At 46.1% G+C, this 22,502-nt stretch overlaps 1 protein-coding gene across 1 annotated transcript; it reads left to right on the top strand.

The window, feature by feature from the left end:
* Nucleotides 1-14,300: 14,300 nt before the first annotated feature.
* On the top strand, nucleotides 14,301-22,214 carry Cd93 (CD93 molecule). The gene is given in 2 exon segments (XM_050159542.1): nucleotides 14,301-17,814; nucleotides 18,033-22,214. Coding segments are annotated over 2 exon segments (1,950 nt in total). The 5' UTR covers nucleotides 14,301-15,889; the 3' UTR covers nucleotides 18,058-22,214.
* Nucleotides 22,215-22,502: the final 288 nt, after the last annotated feature.

Here is a 22,502-nt window from a genome sequence, read left to right as displayed (position 1 = left end):
GCTCCAACCAGAGAAGGACTACACTTGAACTGCCACTTACATTCTTCAATATTGTTTTTAACATATTGAGTAGTAGTTTCTTAGCCTGACTGCCTTTTCCCATGGGTAGTTGTCTCCACCTCAACTTGAAACTTGGAGCTGAGTAGAAATACATTTGTTTTACTGAATTCAGTAGAACTGGCTGGTTTTGCAATGGGCGAACCCACTCCTATAAATTGGTCATCATTTAAGATCAGTTTAAGATTATAACTTATTCTTTGGAGATGACTTGTTAGCACACCCAAGTCACCCCTGCTGTGCAACAAAAGCTGGAAGAAACGCCTCACACTCTCACTGAATCATGAGGTGTAGCATTGGGAGCCCCAGGTATTCTGGGCTTTGGCCATCTTTGGGAACCTTGTGAAACCGCTTTGGATGATGTGCCAATACTGTGTTTCATCCTGAGCAGGCAGAGGATGTAGGATGCTCTCGGTAAGTTTACCCCAGCTATGGCATGTTGAGACCTGGAGAGGCTGAATATTTTCACGCTGCTGCATAACACCCTTGTGATTCCCGTGGGAGAAAGGAAAGTGGTAGCTGCACATGGATGGGTGTGAGCACCAGATCTCTCCCAGCTCAGGGACATCTGCCCATGATCTTCTCTGTGTTCTCCTCTGTCACAGTACTCCAAGCTGTAGATAATGAACACATCTGCAAAACCCCAGCCTTCCCAGAGGCGTGCTTTTCATGTTTCAAGGCATCACTTGGGCAGTCTGACAGCGTCAGCAGCCTCTTCCTCTTCTGCTCAGTTGGTGCCTGGAAGGGAGATTACTCTTTCTCCAGAAACAACTTCCTGGAAGTCTTTTTCTCTCTTCTACTGTGGTCAGGGGACTGCATAAGGGCAGTGTGACCTGGAGACCTGAGTGGAGATTTGACTCTATAAACTGACCACATACCTATAGGCCTGGGAAAGACTTCAGATGCCTCTGAATCACTTCATGTACCACAAAGCGGAAATTGTAAGACTTAGAAGTCTGAAGATTTGAAGGAGTAAGTAACAGCCTAAGCATAGGTTGCTTGAGCAGTGAAAATAGGCTCACTTCACAGAAGATGCCTCAGGAAAACTGATTACATGTCTGGGTCATTGTGCAGGTCTGGGAAGTCTGGAGATCCAGGTGCCTTTTCTCTATTTGCACCGTATTTCCAGGTAGCTCACTTAAACTCAGCATTTTTGCAAAGAAGTCTCCAGAAGACCTCCTTGGTGGACTGGTTGAACACCCGATTCTGTCTTGTCTCATGGCCCGAGGGACCCTCCTGAATCAAGGGTTGGCTGGAGGATGAAATGCCATCATGAGCTGTCAAGCATCTTCACCAGGATAGAGGAATCCACTCACATCTGTCGAAACTCATTGGCAGCTTGTACACAATTGAGCTGCTCGTACTAAGTAGAAAGAGGGAATTCATCCAAAAGGCATAAAAATCCGTAAGAGGTTATATTTAGGATTTTCCATTGCCCAATTTACACCAGGAGAAACCAACCCAGATCCTAGATGGATACCAGGCAATTCCAGCTGTAGATCCATCTTGGCAGAAAGAGGAACTTTTGGTTTGCTGTTTAGTTTGGATGAGGGCTCCGTGGGGCCATTTGTTGAACCATTAGGGCTTCTGGTTTTCATGAGGGCATGCTGGCATGACTAGGTAATGCTTTTCCAAAAGATATATAGATCTTGATTTTTATTTAAAATTTCACATTTAAGTGTGAACAACTGGTTCAAATATTAAATATTTAGTGGTCAAACACTAAATGATAAAGAGTTGGACCGACTTGGGACCCAGCAGTTGCTTCATCCAGAAGAAACAAGTCTTGATCAGAAGTTGTCATTAAAAGTGGGGACCGTGGGTCTCGTCTTCGAGGCATGGATTTGAAATGACAATGTATCAAAAGGAGGCACCTGGGGTTAGACACTTGTGTTATGGTGGAGGTCTCAGAGCACTGGTGTGTTCTCCCAGGTCTAGGTCGCTTTCCAACTTTTACTTTCTAGAAAGAACTGGAAAGGAGAGTGAGATGTGCCAGGGTGTTCAGAGGAGCACATTAGTGCTGCTGTAGCGGGCAGGCACTCTTGTCATGGCAGCATAAGGTGGGGGCAATGACAGCATGATTCAGAGGTGCAGGTCGAAACCAGATGCAATCCAGAGCCGTTATGGGAAGGGAAACCGAATGATGAAATGTAGCCACTGGTGAAATAAGATTGAGCAACTGAGCCCAGCGATGAGACACACACACGCACAACAGGTGAGTTAGCAGAGTCAGCTGGAGAGCAAGGGCTGTGACCCCTTCATAACCTAGACCACGTGCAGAGTTCCTCTGATACCCCAGCTTAGTCTTTGCACCCTGGCATCTGACACACAGTTTTCAATCTTGCTCATGTCCTGGAGAATCCTGGTAAGGGCATTCTCCATCATGCCATGCAGGAGTAGACTCTGTGCGTCCCCCACCCCCATCACATCTCAAGTTTTCACTGCTAGTATACATATAACTCACCCTGGCTGCCAGCACCTGAGGGATGTGTCACCTGTGGGTTTTCTCCATCCACTGGGGTGCAGAACAGCGTTATCTCTGACCTTTCAGTTTGTCCCTCCTCCTCCTGATGCCTTTCCTGATTTCCACTTTCCAAGAGACAGAGATACCAGATAAAGGAAGCCATGTGCTATTTCAAGAAAAGAGATATCAAAAAAATATATTTAAAAAAAAAGCAGGCTCAGTTGTATTTTTTCCTTAGAAAACTGTCTGTTTTGTCCATTAACCCATTAACTTGGGGTGTCAAATTTTGCAGACTGTCATGTATATGCTAGACGTTCATCCACTTCTCGTTCTGTAGGCTGTCTCTTTACTCAGGGTCGTTTCCTTTGCTGAGTAGCTCTTTACTGAAGCCATCCCGTTTGTGAATATTTGGTTTTATTTGCTGTATTGGAGTCTTTTCAGAAAACCCTTGTGTAAAATTGCACCCCTTCCATGCTATCTTCCAGCAGTTTCAAAGTTCCTGATCTAACATTGAGGTCTTTGGTGTGTTTTTAAATCATTTTTTTGTGTGTGTGCAGGCTGAGGAATATGGATTTAGTTTCACTCTTCTACATAGGAATCTCTCTTTTTTCCATCATCTGTATTTTTTTCTACAGTGTATCATATTTTATTTATGTTTCAATAAATTAAACTTGCCTAAAGATAAGAAGGGCAAAGCTAAGCTACTGGAGGTCAGGCAGTAGTGGCACACACCTTTAATCTCAGGATTTGGGAGACAGAGTCAAATGGATCTCTGTGAATTCAAGGTCACTCTGGTCTACACAAGACCATTGCTGAAACAAATCCAGGTGGTGGTGGCAGCTCACACCTGTAATCCCAGTTCTAGGGAGTCATGTCTTTCATCTCAGCACTAGAGGTAATATAAAATGGGAGGAGAGAGAGGTTTAGTCTGTGTAGTCTGCGGTTGCCCAATCTTGGTAGAGGTAAGACTTCTCCAGTGGCTGGCTGCTTTGCTTTTCTAGTTTTGGGGTTGAACTCACCCCAAAAGAAAAAAAAACAAGCTCATTTTGAGAATGAGCAGAACCACGGTCAGCCAGCTCATTCATTCTTCATGGGGCAGTAAAAAATATTTGTTCTTCATTGATGTGTACTGAAAAGACACAGTGAAGTCTGTGTTGTGTGCTTTTTCTGATTACCTCGCTCTGACTTCCCTCAGATGTATAGATGAGGCTGGGGTCTTCTACTGGCCTTTCACAGAAAAAAATCTACGGGCACAGGAAAGTCAAGATACTCCCCTGAAGTCACAGAGCAGGGGCAAGCCAGAAAGAGGGGAACTCACTGGTGCCTGTGTCTATATCCCAGGACTCTGTTCTTCATACTTCAGAAGTCCATTTGCTGGGAAATGGCCAGGGGAACTCAGCAAGATTAGACTCTTGGGAATGGGGTGTGACTGAGTCTTGCCACCAGGGCACACACAGAGATCCATAAACAGCCATTGCAAAATCCCTATGCTTTGCCAACAGCTCTGAGTACTTCCAGCTGGCTCTAGGGAGAGGCCCAACTCTGACTTGGCCTGTATCCAATGCATAGGTAGCACATTTGGGCTCCAAAGGCCAGAACAAGTACTTCCCAGAGGACCCAAGAGTTACAAATGCAGCATGCCTACAACCTCCTTTCTGCACCCCAGCAAGGAAGGTCTGTGCTTTGAAACTGTGATGGACCACACTAAAAAGAATAGTGACCTTAATCCATTGTATGCCTATAAGAAAATACCTGTCTCCAGGTATTTATAAACAAAAGAGGTCTATTTGGGTCATGGTTTCAGTGCTTAAAAAGTAGAAACAGTACACTACTAGTATCTGGTGAGGGGCCACGGCTGTCTCCCATGGCGGATATTACCTTCTGGGGTCACTGTGAAAGAAAGAGAGATGCTGCATTGCCTAAGAATAACAGAACACTGAGGAGGTGCCAGGATCCTTCTACTATAACAAGCCTATGTAACATTGTCCTAGCAACGAGGCAATAATCTACTCTGGCAATAATCCCCTCATAAGGGTGATCATGACCTAATCAACACCTTCCAAAAACATTACATGGATGGTCAAGCTTCCAGCATATGAATACGTGGAGACAAACAATACCTAAACGACAGCAGCACAATTCCTGGGAGCCTTGTGACATCAGTAGTTTCTAGATGTCCCAGAACATCAAATGGCTTCAGGAGCCCAACAGTGTCATTATGGTGCCTCTCTATAAAGACACTACTGACTGGCCACATGGTATCAAAACATTCATATCACACCCAAGACAGGCAGGAGAAACTCCCTGGGTCTAGTCTAAGATCCCAGGCCACAGTCCTGGGATCACACACACACACACACACACACACACACACACACACACACACTCCTATGCTCTGTGCACACTCTCCAGGATCCTTTGCTGTGCCTGCTGTCTGCCCCAGCTGGCTCGTTTTTAGACACATCTCCTGCCTGTTCTGTGGGCACCTAGACTGCTCTCCGGCATTGTCATTTCCTGGACCTGTGAGAGTGTATCAAGACTTAGCACGTACTAGACTGACTTCTCTTCCTCCTCCTCTTCCTTTTCCATCTCCGTTTCCCCTTCTCTTGCATTCTCTTTTCTTCATGTGTTACTAATATTAAACTTAGGGCCATGCAAGTGCTGTTGAACAACTTCACCTGTCCTCAGACTTTTGAGACACGGTCTTCGTATATGGCCCTGGCTGGCCTTGAATTGGTGATTCTTCCGTCTTAGGCTTCCAATTGCTGGGGTTACGGGAAGGTACCACCACTCCCATCCACTTCCTTCAGAGAATTCTTGGAAAATTGACTGGGCAGAAATAGTCACGATTGTTAGACTCGTGCGTGGCAGGTTATATTTATGCTGCTGGTCACGGCAGCCATTAACTAACTACTCCCCACGCCAAGAGTTTTATGAAGCAATCTCATTCATCCTTGGTCCTCTGTTTTTCCCTTGGGCAGGTCATCACTTCCATGTACGGAAACCAAGGCACAGAGAGGAAAGATTCGTGCCCAAGGGCACGTTGTTATTAAGTGGCACATTTTGACTTGTGATCATAATTACAGGGGACATTTTGTGCCGTCAGTGAGGCCAGGAAAGGCAAAGGCAGCAGCCTGTCCATGGGGAGTGGACTGAACCCCTTCTTATCCACGGGCTCTGCAGCAGTCTGGACAGTCCTAATACCACTTCAAAGATTCCTAGTGTAGACCTGAATGCTTCCTGTTTCTGGATGCACCCAGCTTCTGGGAGATTCTCTATGGATGCTTGTCATGTCTGCCATCTAGAGAGCTAGCTTAAACTTCTCTGGGAATCTGTAAGCTTCCCTGGTAAGCATTCCTTTTAACAAAGGCAATAGCATTTTCTCGGCAAAGCAGGTCTGTTTGGTGAGCGCAACAGTTTCTTTTCAAATTATTGTTACCTCACTCTCTTCTTTCCGTGGATAATTAGATCCTGACACGTGGGGCCACATAGACTATATTCTAGTTCAGTGAGATTGTATATTTCCAAAAGTGCTGAACTGTCAGGATAGCTGGAACTGTCCAGAATGTTACAGATGCTGAGTGGAACCTGAATGTCATCCACACTAGCTAGAAATGCAAGCCATGAGCTGTTGTTAGAGGTTTGGTGTAAAAAGCTATTGCCAAAGCTCTCTTCTCCTTCATGATATATCTCTTTCCAAAAGCTAATGAAGGGCCTTTGCTTGTCAAAACAGGTTGTCAGCAGAGAATACAAGTTAACCCTTGTATTCTGTAAGGTTCAGCCCTGTCAGGCTTTCTGCAAATGCTTTGCATGAGAAAATTAGGTTAGGAGGCTATTTACTAAATGTGGAAAAATCAATAATGCTCCAGGAAGAATGTTTACTTAGCCAAGGATCCAAACAAAGGCTCCCAAGTAGAAGACTTTGCAAAACAGAACCTCTCATCTTCAGCAAAGGCAGTATGGTTTTGCTTCGTGTGTGTGTGTGTGTGTGTGTGTGTGTGTGTGTGTGTGTGTGTGTGTTTGGGGAAGGTCGTGGTGGTGAAGATGAGAGCTGGAGATACAGTAGTCACCTCTCTGCTGCAATCAGAGGTTCAGACACAATTGTTCACCCACTGGTGGCTTTCATGTGCCAGCCTGGGTGGGCTATAGAGTAAGATCATGTCTCTAAACAAAACAAACAAAACTCTACTCAGATTTAACAAGTACTTCATTTATTTGCATATATACACAAAAATATTGGCTCTCACAACCTCTAGTTGGGACTGATAGCTCTCTTCATTTAATCCTCTGCACAGCACAAAGGCTTGGTGGCTTTTATTCTCCCTATTTGATAAGCTAGGAGGTCCAGGTCTAGAGAATACAGAGGTTCAGTCCAAGTTCAGAGCCCGCAGAAGAGGCCCAGGTTCGAGGAGGCAGAGCCCAGCAGGCTCCTGGTGGCTAGGTAAACCAGTACTTATCTGAGTGTTTCCCAGGCATGACTTATCAGCCAAGCCCCATGAGGGGCAAAGACAGATAGGCAACCTTCAGTGTGTTGAACTGAACCACAAGAGAAGGAGTACAGTGGCTCAGTAACTTGCCGTGGTCACAATGCCAGGGACACAGTGGCATCTGAACTAAGTACAGATGTCTTATATATCTTCAATGCAGAACAAGCGTCAGTCCCTGACACTCAACTCTATCTAGTGTTTGTCTAAAGTAAGCTGGGATCTTTGTGCCCAAGCTGGGCTATTGTAGTAGTGCACATCTCCCTGTAACAGAATACTTTGGAAAAGAATCCTGCTGTAACTAATATGAATAGTTTAATTTATTCTTTCCTTCTAAAGCAAAGGATAAAAGTGGAGAAATTTCAATTTCAAAAAATGCTATCCATGCCAAAGTTGCACATCTGAAATCCCAGCACTTATGGAGTTGATATGGGAGGATTACAGTGAGTTCAAGGCCAGCCTGGGTGGGCTATAGAGTAAGATCATGTCTCTAATCAAAACAAACAAAACTCTACTCAGAGTTAATCAAGTGCTTCATATATTTGCACATATACACAAAAACATTGGCTCTCACAACCTCTAGTCTGTGTTCTTGTTTTAAATTTTGAACATGAAATTCCTAAGCCCAAGTGTTTGCTGTTGGCAATCAGAGACTAACACTCCAGAATACAGCACTTTGAAACACTGGGCATTTTAAATCAAATGCCCCTGATAATGAGTGTGTTCCTGGAGGCATTACCCTAATCCCTTATCTGTATTAAGTCCACTCCAACCGTGAAGGCTTCTTCCAGATCTTCCCCCAAATTCTCCATCTGCAGCAAGAGGAAGAAATGGCAGCAGCTCTTGTTGTCCAACTTGGTGTGTGCAGATCCTGCAGACAAGCTCACCTCTGCCCCAGAGTCCAATCATCTCCCTCAGATTATTCTTCATACCGGTGGTTCTCATCCTTCCTAATGCTGTGACCCTTTCATACAGTTCCTCATGCTGTGGTGACTCCAACCATTGCTGCTTTTTCATAACTGTAATTTTGCTACTAACTGTTATGACTTGTATATAAATATCTGATATTCAGAATATTTGATACATGACTCCTGTGAAAGGGTAGCTCAGCACCCCCCCAAAGAGGTTGCAACCACTCTGCTCTAGAATGCCTGTGCCCTACCCCCATGAAGAGGGCATTTATGTTGAGTATGCTTGTGTATGACTGTAATCTTAGCACTCCAGAGGTTAAGGCAGGAGGATCAAATGTTAAGGGCAAACATGGGATAAAGAGTGGGACCCTGCCTCAAAGTTACACACATAGGTAAAAGGGGCAGGGCCAAAGTCTCACATAACCTTTTCTTTGAGTTTTATTATTTTGCACAGCTGCTAAGCATGTGTGTGTTTGTGTTTGTTTGTATAAATTCTGTTGTGGTTTTTGTTCTATTTGTCTATTGTTAGTTTGTTTCTGCAGACTGGATTTAAACTTGCAGATGGAAAAGAACTTCCCTGAGCCATGTAGGATGGAGTCTTAAGTGACTCAGTTCTGTCGTCTCTTACCCTCTGCTATTCACTGTGAATCCTCTATAGAGTGTGGAATTGCACAGGCCTGGCCACCAGGCCTACTGACTGACTCCCCTCCCCCCAACTACCATGATCTTACTCTCTGAGGACAAAGGATAGTTTTGGAACTGGTTCCAATTCTGGAGACACCCAGACACAAATTCTTTTCTTGATAATGTTTTTATACTTCCTATAGGAAACGCACTCGTCCAGAGCCCACTCAAGGACAGTAGAACCAGCTTTTCAAGGACACTCTCAGAAGAAGCCAGGTGTGTCTCATCCCTGGTCCCTGACGTTTAGAGGTCTCTGGCTCAAAATTCCTTTCCCAGAACAGGATACTTTCCAGAAAAGAAACACTTTAGCCTGGAGGACAGTGGAGAGCAAAAAGGAAGCCTGGACTTTCCTTCTTCCATCTTGCCAAATTCCCCACAAATGATTGGGAGGTGATTGGCTCGTGACAACACACTTCCTTGCTGGAAGGTTTCCAGGCTTCCACTACTTGATGAAGGTTTTATAAATCAATATCTATCTATCTATCTATCTATCTATCTATCTATCTATCTATCTATCTATCATCTATCTATCTATGCATGTGTGTGTGTGTTTGTATATCATGTCTGGGTCAGAGGACAACTTATGGGAGTCAGGTTTTCCTTCTGCCATATGGGTCCTTGGGCTCAAACTCAGGTCATCAGGCTTGTCAAAAAGTGCCTCTACCCACTGAGCTATCTTGGTGGCCCTCAATAAAATTGCTACGTTTTGCGAAATCCTGATTCTGGGTAGTCCTGGCTTCTGTGTAAGTTAGGGAGCTAAGCCCTCACTAGTTGACAGAGTTAAGTCACACAGGCAGACATGTTCTGCAGCTGTGGTCTCTTAATTAACCTCTGCTTATAAAAGAATACGTAACAAAGAGAGCCTCATGTGAAGCTTACTTGTGTACTGGTGACACATGGTGGGTCACAGTGCTAAGGATTAGACCAGCAAAGGCTTTCCTGAGGGTGGAAGGGGCTTACCCTGCTGAGACACAGCAGAAATCAAAAGATAATCTTAAAAAAAGGCTGAACATGTTGGTACATGTCTGTAATCCTAGTCCAAGGAAGATCAGGAGTTTAAGGATAGCCTTAGCTACAAGGTGAGTTCGAGATCTGACCTTACTGCATGAGGCCCTGTCTCCAAAAACCAAGAAAAATATGGGAAGATAGATTAGTTGGAAAGCTGCCATTCAAGCATAAGGACCTGAGTTCCATACCTGGAAGTCAAATAAAGATTAGACACAGCAGTGCACATCTGTAATCCCAGCTCTAGAGGCAGAGGAAGGTGAATTCCAGGGACCTGCAAGCAAGCCAGTTTGGTTTAATCAGCAAGCTCCAGGTCTCAGAGGAAGACTATATCTCACAGTCTCACAAGGTGAGGGCTATCCGAGGACCTTGAGATTGGTCTCTGGACATCCCAGGCAGGTTCACATACCCACACACATAAAACCAAACCAAACAAAAAATTTTAAAATACTTAAATAAAAGCCCTGGCCTTGTTTTCATCAGTTTGAAATTTTCTGTGCACGAATCACCACCTGCTTCCTGGCATCTGTTAGGTGTTCAGCCTGCACCACCCGGTGGTGTTTAGCTGCTGGTGGGGCCCCCTGTGGGGTGTGCTGACCCCTCTGCTCACGGACACCTGCAGCTGTTGAGGTCACTGGGGCTATTCTCTTCCCCTTCTCCATCCCATCTGCTATGAGGTTCACAATGCAGTGCCCCGCCCAAGCCCTCACCCCATGTAGAGATGCTGCCAAGCGCACAGTGGGTGCTCAATGGGCATTCACGGAAGAAGAAACACACTGAGGAGAGTGGTCATGCACGGGGGGCGGGGGGCACAGTGAAGGGGACCAGAGGGAGGCGACTGCTGAGAGGAAGGAAGGCTGTTTCTAGACCTTGCAGGAAAAAAAAAAAAGAGAAGCCAGATAGATGCCTGAATGACCACCAAGCAACTAATCTACCAAATAAGACTGAACTGTCCCCAGATTACAGACCAGAACATTCCACTCCCAGTGTGATGGGAAAAAACATTTTTAAATTAATTCAGAAAGAAATCTCAGAGTACTCAGCAAGACTGCAGCGTAGAAACAGATAACTTGAGGCCAAGACTCCGGGCTCCCTCCAGGCTTGGGAGAGTTTTACAACAGTGGATGTGACTTTTTTTCTAAGACCTGACAAAGAAAGCACGCTTGGACTTTGAGCTGCTGCTGATTCCTGCTATTTAAGGATAAGTCCTTGGAGAAGCTTGATAAATCTGCACTGTGGCCAGCCAGTATCCATGGGGGATTTTAGCATGTGAGGTACCACAAAGTTTCTCAAGGTTTTCTTTCAACCTATTGTAAATATCTGAGAAGCGGCAGCCAGATCCTATCTAAGGACTGCTACCTCCTCCTGAGATCTCAGGCATACCCTGGGTTCCCAGTGACGTCTGCCACCTCCTCAGTAGATCAGCCTAACAAAGCCCAACAGGTTTCCACAAGCAAGGGAGGATGGCCGCCTGTGGTAGTGCTCACCTGTAATCCCGGCATTTTGAGGTAGAGGATGGGAAGTTGGATCATCCTCTGCTAAGTGGCAATTTGGAGGGAATCTGGGCTCCTTGAGGCCCTGCCTTAAGAGGAGGAGGAGAAAGAGGAGGAGGACAGTTATTAAAAAGGAGATGTGAATAACAAGGAGAATTACTTTGTATGTTGTGTGGACAAGTTCACATGTGTGCTTCAGAGAGAGGCTTTATGAGGTATGTTGTCAGACCTAGAGTGTGAGCCCCCGAAGCCCCATGCTGCTCTTTCCTAGCTTTCCCCCTTATTTTAGAAGGGAGAATAACAGGGCAGGGAACCCTGATTGCTCTTCGGGCTGACGAGGGAGGGGGACTTGATTGGGGGAGGGGGAGGGAAAGGGGAGGCGGCGGTGGGGAAGAGACAGAAATCTGAAAGAAAGAAAGAAAGAAAGAAAGAAAGAAAGAAAGAAAGAAAGAAAGAAAGAAAGAAAGAAAGAAAGGAGAATAAGGCAGGATTTTACTGTGGCCCAGATTCTGTCTCTATTTACAAAAGAAAGGGGTAAAAACTGAGGTCAAGCAGCCAGACCACTGGGAATCATGAATCTCTTTTGTAGTGTGAGTTGCAGAAATATCTTCCTATGCTACTGGGTATACAAGCAAATCACACTTCCTCCGAGATGGCTGCCTTCTTTAAGATATTGATATGAATACATGTGGCTAAGGGAAAATAGTAGATTTGGAAGTTCCTTTGTAGAAGACCAAGATATGTTACCTAAGAAATATAAGCAAAAAATCTGTGGGCCAGAGTAGTTAACAAACTGTTAGCTACTCATTCAGCCTGTGTCTGAATTTTTTTATTCATCTATTAATTTTACATCCCATCACAGCCTCTCCCCTCATCCTTGCCTCCCATACCCATACACCCATTCTCCCATCCCGCCCTCCAATCCTCTCCTTTTTCTTCTCCATCCAAGAAAGAGCAGGTCTCCTATGAGTATCAATAAAACATGGCTTATCAAGTTGCATTAAGACTAAGCACTTCCCCATGTATTATGTCAGCCTATGTCTTTAAGTTGTAACAATAGGATATGCTGGAAAACTCCTATAGGGTGTTGAGTTAATGAAGAAATTGGTCCTGGACTGAACAGTCACAGATCTCAACCAGGATAAGGTTATGAATCAATGCTATCCCATGTTGCCACCCAAAACCAAAGTTATTATAAATATTAAGAAGTGACCCACCTTTAGAAACCTAGATTCTCTAGGAGGTACAAGGTGAGTATTGAACTTCATCAAGCCCAAAACCATAGCCCTGGAGCCAAGGACATCACCTTCCTAGTTCCTTCCCAGTCTGGATCTTCCTTTTCTCTCGGGCTGAACTGAGAGTTTGAAGTAGGTCCTCAATAAGAAAGAGGACTTGGGAGATGCTGACACCAGGAAGTATGCCTCTCCATTGTTCTCCATCCCAGACCTCACACCCATACTTCCAATGGACACAGACTTCTAGGACCCTAGCTATCAACAGGAGCCAAAGAAGCACCCCATACTTCGTAGCACACAACACCAACAGCAGCTGGCTCTGAATTTCCAACATTTCTCAAACCTATTGACCCAATCAGGACCAGCTCAGTCCCTATATCCCTTTCTTGTCCTGGAAACCCAAGTTTGCCTGCTGAGTGGTCTATAACACCAGTACCCTTGGTCTATAAAATTGTCTTATGATGTCTTCTCGGTTTTCTCCAAAAGATTCCAAAGAAAATCCCAAACCACTTGTCCTCACAGGGCTCCATCTTCTGTATTCTGTCTGTCATACCCCAGGCTCAAGGCTTACAGTCCAACATTCATTCTCTTGTCCACAAGGCCTTGGTGTATGCTCCTCCCCACATGGACATAATTCTTAGATACACATACACACACAACACACACATACATCTTATATTATATATGTGTATATATAATATTTATACTATATAATATACTAGGATATCCAGATATAATATACAGATATAATATACTTTATATATATATATACACACACACCCATTGGAGCAGTGGTTCTCAACCTGTGGGTCATGATCCCCTTTCTCAGGAGTTGCATATCTGTTGCCCTGAACATCAAATATTTACATTATGATTCATAACAGTAGCAAAATTACAGCTAAGAAGTAGCAACAAAAATAATTTTGTGGTTGGGTTCATTGGGAAGGTTGAGAACCACTGCCATAGAATCGTACTCCATTGTCTGTCTTGTCCCCTTCCATAATGCCTACCTCGTGCTACCAGGTTATGACCCTGATAATGGTCTTTTCTGCCACCCTGTACTTCGCCTTATGTTGACTTCAATAAAGTGACTTTATACCAATTATTCAAATTTATACATACTTGAAATCATGAAGGCAAGAAATCCTCCCTGGAATTTAGTGTTTAGCCTAGCATACACTATGAAAAGTTGTCATACTGGTAGATGGATGAGTAGATGGAAGGGTTGGTGGATGGCTAAGTAGGTAGAGGATGGCTGATTAAATTAGGTGAACGGGTTGATAAAGGTGGATGGAATTCTATGGATACCTGAGAAAGAGGTTTAAGTGAATCCTTGGTAATCCTTCCTATTTGTTCTGAACCCCAGATGGTACTGCCTTTAAAAAACCTACCTAGACAACATCCTGAACCCCAGTAAAGATTTTGATACTCCCTCCCTCTCTCCTTCTTCCCTTTCTTCCTCTTTTCCTCCTCCATCTCTCTCTGCCCCCTCCCCCTTCTCTCTCTGCCCCTCCCTCTCCTTTTCAGTGTCTCTAAACTCCCACTTCCCATTGGTTCTGGGTGTAGGAACCAGCCATGATAAGCTAAATAGAAACAGATCACCCAAAGGAAGTTCTTCCAACCATTATCACCTGCCAAAGTAGGACTCAGCCACTGATAAGTTTGATGGAGGCCTGAATCTCAGTAGTTTACCCTGAAGCAATACTTGGTTGCAGGAAGAACCACAAACTGAGATTGCCCGAGCACCACCCACGAACAGACCACCCAAAGGAAATGCCAAGTGTTCCAACCATTGTAGATAGGATCATCTGCCAGCACTCTCACCAGGACACCCCTAGACAAATGTCAGCCAATCAGGGGTCCTGAACCTTAGAAATCCCTCACCCCCATTTTTACTACTATAAAACCCCAACTCTAACTGAGCTCGGGGTTCTCCATTTATTCCAATACATTGGACATGTGGAGAGACCGAGTTTGCAATCTTGCATAATATAAAGGCTCTTTGCTTTTACATATGGGACTCCATCTCCTTGTTGGTTTTTGGGCAACTTTGTGAATCTGGGTCTAACACCAGGATCTGTGGTAACACAAACCTGTTACTTCTGTGTTCTGTTGGTTTACTCTCTTAGTATGTCACGACCACACTCTAGTCCCAGCCAAACAGTGGCCACCTTTGGAGGAAGAAACTGCATTTAGGTCAACAAATAACTATCAGGACATTTGCCTGCTTCACCCTTGCCTGTAGAAGGGGCACATGGTCTGGTCAGCCAAGGCTGGAATTTACAAAGGAACCTCAAGACCAAGTTAGAGAACAGGGTAACCAGCTGCAGACCATAGAGGGGAACGTAAGAGCTTCCCCAGAGCCTCAGCTGGGAGGACTCTGGTTGGGTTTTCCCATGTCTTGTCTCAGGAGGCTGGGCTCATTAGATCATCTGTGTGGGCTCCTTCTGACAGTGCTGCACCTGATGTCTTGCTCCAAAACTTTTTCTGAGTCTAGCTGGGGAGGGGTGGAGCATAGTGAGGGGGCACAATTAAACATAGTTTCCACCATCTCAGTGCTGGCTTGGGTAAAGGATTTTTGATTGGGGAGCGGGGAGGCTTTGGTCCAGGCACTTGTGAGGCTCTGTCTTTGAACTTCCCCAAAGCCTTGGGGTAGAAGACATGTGACCCCTTCCTCAAGGGAGGGCAGTTTCATTTTCCTGTCTTTCTGATCTTTCTTGTGACCCTGGCACTTCACAATGCTCTAGGAAACCCTGAAAACGGCCTATTTTTCACCCAATTTGGTTTCTTGTTCTCAGGAAGCTTGGCATTGTTAAAAATCCAGAAATTCCCATGGCCCAAATCCTATTTAAAAACTGCCTATCTATTTAAAGTTCATGATTGGAAGAATAAAGGAAAAAAAGAGTCCCACAAACAGAAGGGAGGCACAAGATAGGAAAAAAAAAAAAAAGCAGATCTAGCTCGCTTCTAAAAAAGGCTGAAAACTATCTGTCCGTGGCCTTGTGTCTCGAGTCTCACATATTTTTCTTTCTCTTTTGGTGGTTTGCAATCTGAAGTGGAATTTTATTATGGGTTACTTGGATGATCCTTTTCGTGTCCCTAGCCCCCAAGGCTTCTGCTCACTAGATAGCATGCCACAGCGGCCCTTCACGCTATGGGAAAAGTGAGTGAACCCAAAATAAAGCAGCCATATCTCTTGGCTCCTCTGCACTCGCCACCGTGTTTCCACAACTCCGAGCCAGAGACCAGCAACACTGTCCTGAGAACAACAAAACCGTGATGAAGGCAACAGGAGTCAGAACGCTATTCACGGCAGGAAGCCCCAGCATCCGGTGAGAAATAAGAAGTACTAGAGCACAGGATGCGCCCTGGGTCAGGGGGACGTGAAAAGCCTGGAGTCTGTAACCTTCTCTGCGCCAGAGCCGTGGTGGTTTGGCAGCAGAGGCACAGCCCTCAGCTCCCCTAGGAGCCCAGCCGGGTGCCAAGCTCCAAGACTCAGTGGTGGCCGCTGTCGTTGTGGGGGAGTCCAGCCTCTCCCAGAAGGAGACTCAGCAGAATGGCCACCTCAACAGGTTTGTTGCTGCTGCTGCTGCTGCTTGGCCAGTCCTGGGCAGGGGCTGCTGCTGATTCAGAGGCTGTCGTGTGTGAGGGGACTGCCTGCTATACTGCCCACTGGGGAAAGCTGAGCGCCGCTGAAGCCCAGAACCGCTGCAAGGAGAATGGAGGCAATCTAGCCACAGTGAAGAGCGAGGAGGAGGCCCGGCATGTCCAGAAAGCTCTGGCTCAGCTCTTGAAGACCAAGCCACCCTTGGAAGCCAAGATGGGCAAATTCTGGATCGGGCTCCAGCGAGAAAAGGGCAAGTGTACGTATCACGATTTGCCAATGAAGGGCTTCAGTTGGGTGGGTGGTGGAGAGGACACAGCTTATTCAAACTGGTACAAAGAGAGCAAGAAATCCTGCACCTCTAAGCGCTGTGTGTCCCTGATACTGGACCTGTCCTTGACTCCTCACCCCAGCCATCTCCCCAAATGGTATGAGAGCCTATGTGGGTCTCCTGAGAGTCCAGGTAACATTGACGGTTTCTTGTGCAAGTTCAACTTCAAAGGCATGTGCAGTCCCCTCTCTCTGGGTGGTCCAGGCCAGGTGACCTATACCACCCCTTTCCAGGCCACCACCTCCTCCCTGGAGGCTGTGCCTTTTGCCTCTGCAGCCAATGTAGCCTGTAGGGATGAGGCTGAGAGTAAGACCTACTACTTCCTGTGCAAGGAAAAGACCCAGACTCCGGGTGTATTCCACTGGGGCAGCTCAGGCCCCCTCTGTTACAGCTCCAAGTTTGGCTGCAATTTCAACAATGGGGGCTGCCAGCAGGAATGCTTTGAAGGTGGGGATGGATCTTTCCGCTGTGGCTGCCGGCCTGGATTCCGACTGGAGGATGACCTAGTAACTTGTGTTTCTCGGAACCCCTGTAGCTCCAACCCATGCACAGGAGGGGGCTCATGCCATTATGTACCCCCCAGCGAAAACTACACATGCCAGTGTCCCAGTGGCTACCAGCTGGACTCTAGCCAAGTGAACTGTGTGGATATAGATGAGTGCCAGAACTCCCCCTGTGCCCAGGAATGTATCAACACTCCTGGGGGCTTCCGATGTGAATGTTGGGTGGGCTACCAATCCAGTGACCCCAAAGGGGAGGACTGTAAGGATGTGAATGAGTGTGCCGCTGCCCACTCACCCTGTGCCCATGACTGCCATAACACTGATGGTTCTTTCTTCTGCTCCTGTAAAACTGGCTATAGCAAGTCTGAAGAAGACAGTACCCAATGTGAGGATATAGATGAGTGTTTGGACTCCAGGGTCAGTGCGTGTGACACCCTGTGCTTCAACTTGGAAGGTTCCTTCCGATGTGGCTGCCCACCAGGCTGGGAGCTGGCTCCTAATGGGGTCTCTTGTATCAAGGGCACTGTGTCTTTAGAACCATCAACTAGGCCTCCCCAAAAGGAAGGCGAAGGTGACATAAAGGGGAGTACTGTGCCTCCTCCTGAAATGCCCAGTTCTTCCAGAGGCTCTGAGGATGTCTCCTAGGGAGGACCCGCCACAGGGCATCCCTCCTTCCCATCAGATCCCCCCACTACCTCTGTTCCACAAGAAATATCAGTCCCTAGTGAGGCATCTGGAGTCTGGATGGAGTTGGGTACATACCTCCCCATGACCACTGGCCACAGCAAGCCCACACATGAAGATTCTGTGTCGGCCCACAGTGACAGCGACACGGATGGGCAGAAGCTGCTTCTGTTCTACATCTTGGGCACTGTGGTGGCCATCTCACTCTTGCTGGCTCTGGCCTTAGGGCTTCTCATTTATCGTAAACGGAGAGCCAAGAAGGAGGAGATAAAAAAGAAGAAGAAGCCCCAGAATGCAGCTGACAGCTATTCCTGGGTTCCAGAGCGAGCTGAGAGCCGAGCCCTGGAGAACCAATACAGGTAAAGAAGCCAGAAGTTGCTTGGGTAGCTGGGTGGGCAAATGTGGGGTGGGAGGCAGAGACAGTAACAGCCAGCTGGCCATTTGATGTTAAACCCAACTTCAGCATCCCAGTCTAGCCTCTGCTGCCAGTGCACATGGAGTGGAGGCAAGGTACCCAAAGATGTAGATGGGACAGGGTTCCGTGGCTTCAAACACTGTAATCTTTTGTTTCCCACAGCCCAACACCTGGGACAGACTGCTGAAGACAATGTGGCCATAGAAACACCAGCAGCTGCCACTGCTTTTAGAACTTTTAACTGCCGGATGATGGGGGGACCCACATCATTCTGAAAGACTGGACTGAACTCTCAGCAAAGAGTGTGCACCTTCCTGGTGCACTTGGGATGGACAGGTATTTCCCAGCTGCCTTCGCTATGCCTGGGCGTGAATTTTGCATTGTGGGAAGTTTTGAGGCTATTGACAGGCCTCGTTCACATACTCTTTTCAAATCCATAATCGAATGATTTTAATGTGTTCCTCTGATTCCCAATCAGGGTATGCGAACAGGGGTGGGGGAGTGGGGGTGGGAGGGTTTCAAAGACTTTTCTTATCTCTTCATTCATCAGAGAAGAAAAGGAGCTACTGGTGCTAATTAGGATGGAAACGATTCCTTTCCTTCATAGAGAACAAGATCACTTCATTATTTAACTTCGTGAGAATAAGGCTCTACCCTTCCTATGGGGACTTTTTCAGGATGGCTGCCTTTGTGTACATTTGCCTTCTGGCATTTCCCCTCAATCCCCCTCAGTATTGTTGAAACTGTCAGAATGAGAGGAAGTTCAACCAACTGCTTAAGGAGCAAGCGGGCAGGATGTTTAGACATCCTACCCCGTCATTCTGAGCTTTCTGATGGTCTTGGGCTCATGGGCAAGTAGAGCTGGGAGCTGGAAAGTTGCTTCAAGTGAGTGGGAGGTCTTGGTAACAGCAGAATCCAGAAGGAAGTGGCAGGGGTTAAATTAACAGATATATGAACTAAATTATCTGAATGGGCTGATGTTAACACACACTTGATCACTGAGAAACGATAACAAGACCCCGAGAACAATTTGTCTTCGAGCCAGCACAGGCCCCAACTCCACTGCAGGGCACCCTGTCTCCATCCCTAACTGGGAAGCTGTCATAGGAGGCTTTCATTCTGACTGTAAGAGAAGACGTGCGAACCAGGTGATGGATGGGCTCTGCTGTGAATACTGTCATTCAATGTAGCTGAAGCCCAGTTCACAGTTAAGAGTACATCTGGAGGATTTATGCACTGTTTTGTGGGTGTGACACACATCAAATCAAGGATTAGTCACCCTGAAGGTTCCCTCTGCTTGCTTAAAAAAAGGAGATGCAGAGGAAAGGGAAAGGGGAAGAGAGAACAATGAGGCTATTTTCCAACCGTTAAAGCTGCTTAGAGCCATTTTATGATTGACATGCTTATTTTCAAGTGTGCATTTGCAAAAGTGTCCCTTAAACTTACTGCTGGTGTCACAGCTACACAGGTCTGTCTCATGGAGGTTTGGCTTTTTTTTCTCTCTCTCTTTTTTTTTTCTGCCTCTATTACTTAGAGAGCTGAGGCACGGAAAGTGTCTCCATCATGGGATCCCGAGTCTTTGTTCTTAAATCAGGGTGCCCTTTCATTTCCGGTCTTAAATGCATCTATCCCTCAAGTTGACATCTGGGGAGTGAAGATGAATAATGCACAGATTCAAGGCCTGTGGAGTTGAGGAAATATCTTAAAAAAAAAAAAACAAACAAAACAACCCCCCACTCCAAACCACAAGTTGGAGGATGATGGGAGAAAGATGGAGCTCTGTGGGGTGCTTGAAATTTGTGCATTTAAAAATCAGCTCACCATCTGGCTTTCAGTTGTAATTTGGGTGTTTGGAACCTAAGGGAGATCAAAGCCATGTCTAATTGGCAGGGAACTTCATTGGCCACAGGACCCCTGGCAATAGTTGCCAGTAGGTTGGCAGCCAGTCCATTACAGAGAGCAGCGCCCACCGTCCGGGCGATTTTACATAGATGGCAGTATCTGTACTTAAGGCTTGAGGTGAGGAGGACAAACTGAATGAGTCCAAATTCTGTATGGCCTTGCTTGGTCTATGCTCAGGCTGCTGACCAGAACCACTTAGGGCGTAGACATGAAACCCCATCCCCAACACCCTCAGGGGCGCTGGTTCCTCTCTGTGGGACCCACAACAGGGAAGACTGATGAACACATTTCCTCAAAGTGTGTTTTCAGTCTCAGCCCCTCCCATGTGGGTAGAGCTCTCTCAGCCACTGACCTGCCAAAGCTTTGTGCCGAACCATGCCTCACGTGTCAAGGGAGCCGTCTACCCTTCCTAAACCAGTGCTTTATCCTCCCATCTGTTCTTGCTGTCCTCATGTTTGAGACTGGAAAATTTTGGGTTAGAGCTTCTAAGAGGCCAAGCAGGAGATAAGTGAACTTCTGTTGGCCAAAGGGGACCAAGGTTGTTAGGCTAACAAATCAGTGAGCAGAGACAGAACAGTCCCTTGCCTGTGAGGATGCAGAGAAAATGCTGCTTGAGTCCATACCTGGAAAAAACAACAACAACAACTGTATTTAGAACTAACTCATCTCTTCCCACTCTTCATTTTCCAGAGAATTCCAGAGAGTTTAAGGGGAAGGGAATACCTTCAAGCCTTCAGTCCTCTCATTCCTTAATTTCAGGTGGTGGCCGTCACTCCTTTCTGTCTTTTATGTGGTGCTGGTGATGGTAGCCTGTGCCGAAAGTATGCTAGACATGCGCTTTCCAGAAACTACGTTCCTAGGCCTTTGCATTAGTTTTTATTTATCATTAAAGACAGGTGATACACTACCCCCACAGGCAGTAATTTGAGGAGTTTAGAAAATGAACTACTCATAAAGAAATGCCTTGGGAGGGACTCATGAATGCTGTTTGTAAAGGAAATCCGGCCCCAGGTATCCCTGGTATCTAGCTAGCCCGGCTTTGGTGTAAACCCAGATGTAGGCATCTTCGGGCTTTGGTGACCACCAAAGCCATCATCACCACCATCATCACCGCATCACCCCCACTACCTCTATTACCAACATCATAACCACTTCATAGCACTGTGTGTCCCTATGGCATTTCTCGGCGACAGTAACTGGATCAATCCCACCTGGCAGAGGGCAGTCAACTGCCTTCTTTCAGCCTCGAACCCAGGGACAAACTAGCAAAGCTCTGGGAATGTCTGTCCTGACACTTCTCCAGAACAGTGGAGAATGTGGAATGAAACGAACATTTCTGAGTGTGTGCTTATGTTCACGGTGCTGGGCAAACTGCTTAGGAAATGAATTCTTTTTCTCCTCATGAAGTTTTTAACCTCTTTGAGTTCCTAACCTTGAATGCTTCTGTGGACCGTTCTCACCAACCAAACTTTCAATAGGTGGATGGGATCCTTAGGTCTTTTTGTTCCAATCCTGTTTTCCCATAAATATTTCTGGCAAAACTAAAGGAATAGAGATGAGATTTGACCAAAAAAGGACAAAAGGTTACTCGATTCAAAATAACATAAATTTTTAAAGCAAATATAGGAAAGTCTTTTCCTATTATTTTTTTTCTTAACGCCCCCATTGTCTAAATCAGGAAAACAGGAAAGCGAAGCTTTCTAGCACCTGTGAAATGGCTTAGTGCCCCTGCATATTTCCATGTCCTTCAACAATAGGTTTAGCATGGGAATCTGAGAGAGACACCCTGAAAACATCTTTCCGTTCCCTGGCTCCCAAACCTAGGCCTTGACTGCGTGGTTTGTGAAACTTCTCCACAAAACAGGGGGACAGACACACCTCAATCTTCCACGGGTTCAACAACTAGATGCCCCGATGACCCCTCACTTAAGGGCATGTTGAAAATGATGTCACATGACCTGTTCTTGGCAGTACCCATCTATTTCAGTTGGGAACTCTGGGCTTCCCATCCTTCCAGAAACGTGTCAAGTGGCTCCTTCCTGCAGTTTTAACCTGTTCTCCCCCTGAGTTGAAGTCCATTGGCAGCCGGGGGTTAAACTTGAATTGTGTGGTGGTCAGTCTTGTTCTGTGTTATCAGTGGGCTGTTGTACATGTTAGTAATCACACCCCGAGCCCTCAGAGAGAATGTAAATATTTAAAAATAGATGCATCAAATCCGTGTCATGGATCCTGAAACTATGGAATGTTCAGACAGAAGTGACTTCAGTGATTAGTGAATGTTTCCCAGGCTGGGGGGAGGGAAGGCTCACAGGGTACAGGTCTTCTTAGAGCTGCAACATGACATTTTGAAGGGAGACTCGGGGTCCCCTTCAAGAAGTTGTGGCTTTGTCCATCTTTTAACTTTCTGTTGTGCACATACCCTAATAAAATCTGAAAAATATTTGTTTTGAATTTGTTTGATGTCATTTGTGGCGATTTAAAGTATGTGTCAGAACATTCTTTGCGATTATTAAATGTATGTTACCCTTTGAAAAGAGTTGCCCTGATGATAGCATGTCTCTCACTGGCAGGAATGCTGCCAGGGTCTCTGTTGGTGCTGTCTCTCAGGGACAGCCTCTCCCTTGGTGAGACTGCCCTGCAAGGGGACAGTGTCCCTGGCAGCTGAGAGCAAGCCCTGTTCCTCCTTCCAGATTCAGTAGTCTCCTCCTGGTCACCATGGCCACCCGTAAT

Source organism: Alexandromys fortis, unplaced genomic scaffold (assembly GCF_014885135.2).
Source record: "Alexandromys fortis isolate MF-2015 unplaced genomic scaffold, M_Fortis_MF-2015_v1.1 scaffold_115, whole genome shotgun sequence".
Classification (NCBI taxonomy): Eukaryota; Metazoa; Chordata; class Mammalia; order Rodentia; family Cricetidae; genus Alexandromys; species Alexandromys fortis.
This window is presented reverse-complemented; position numbering and strand designations above follow the sequence as displayed.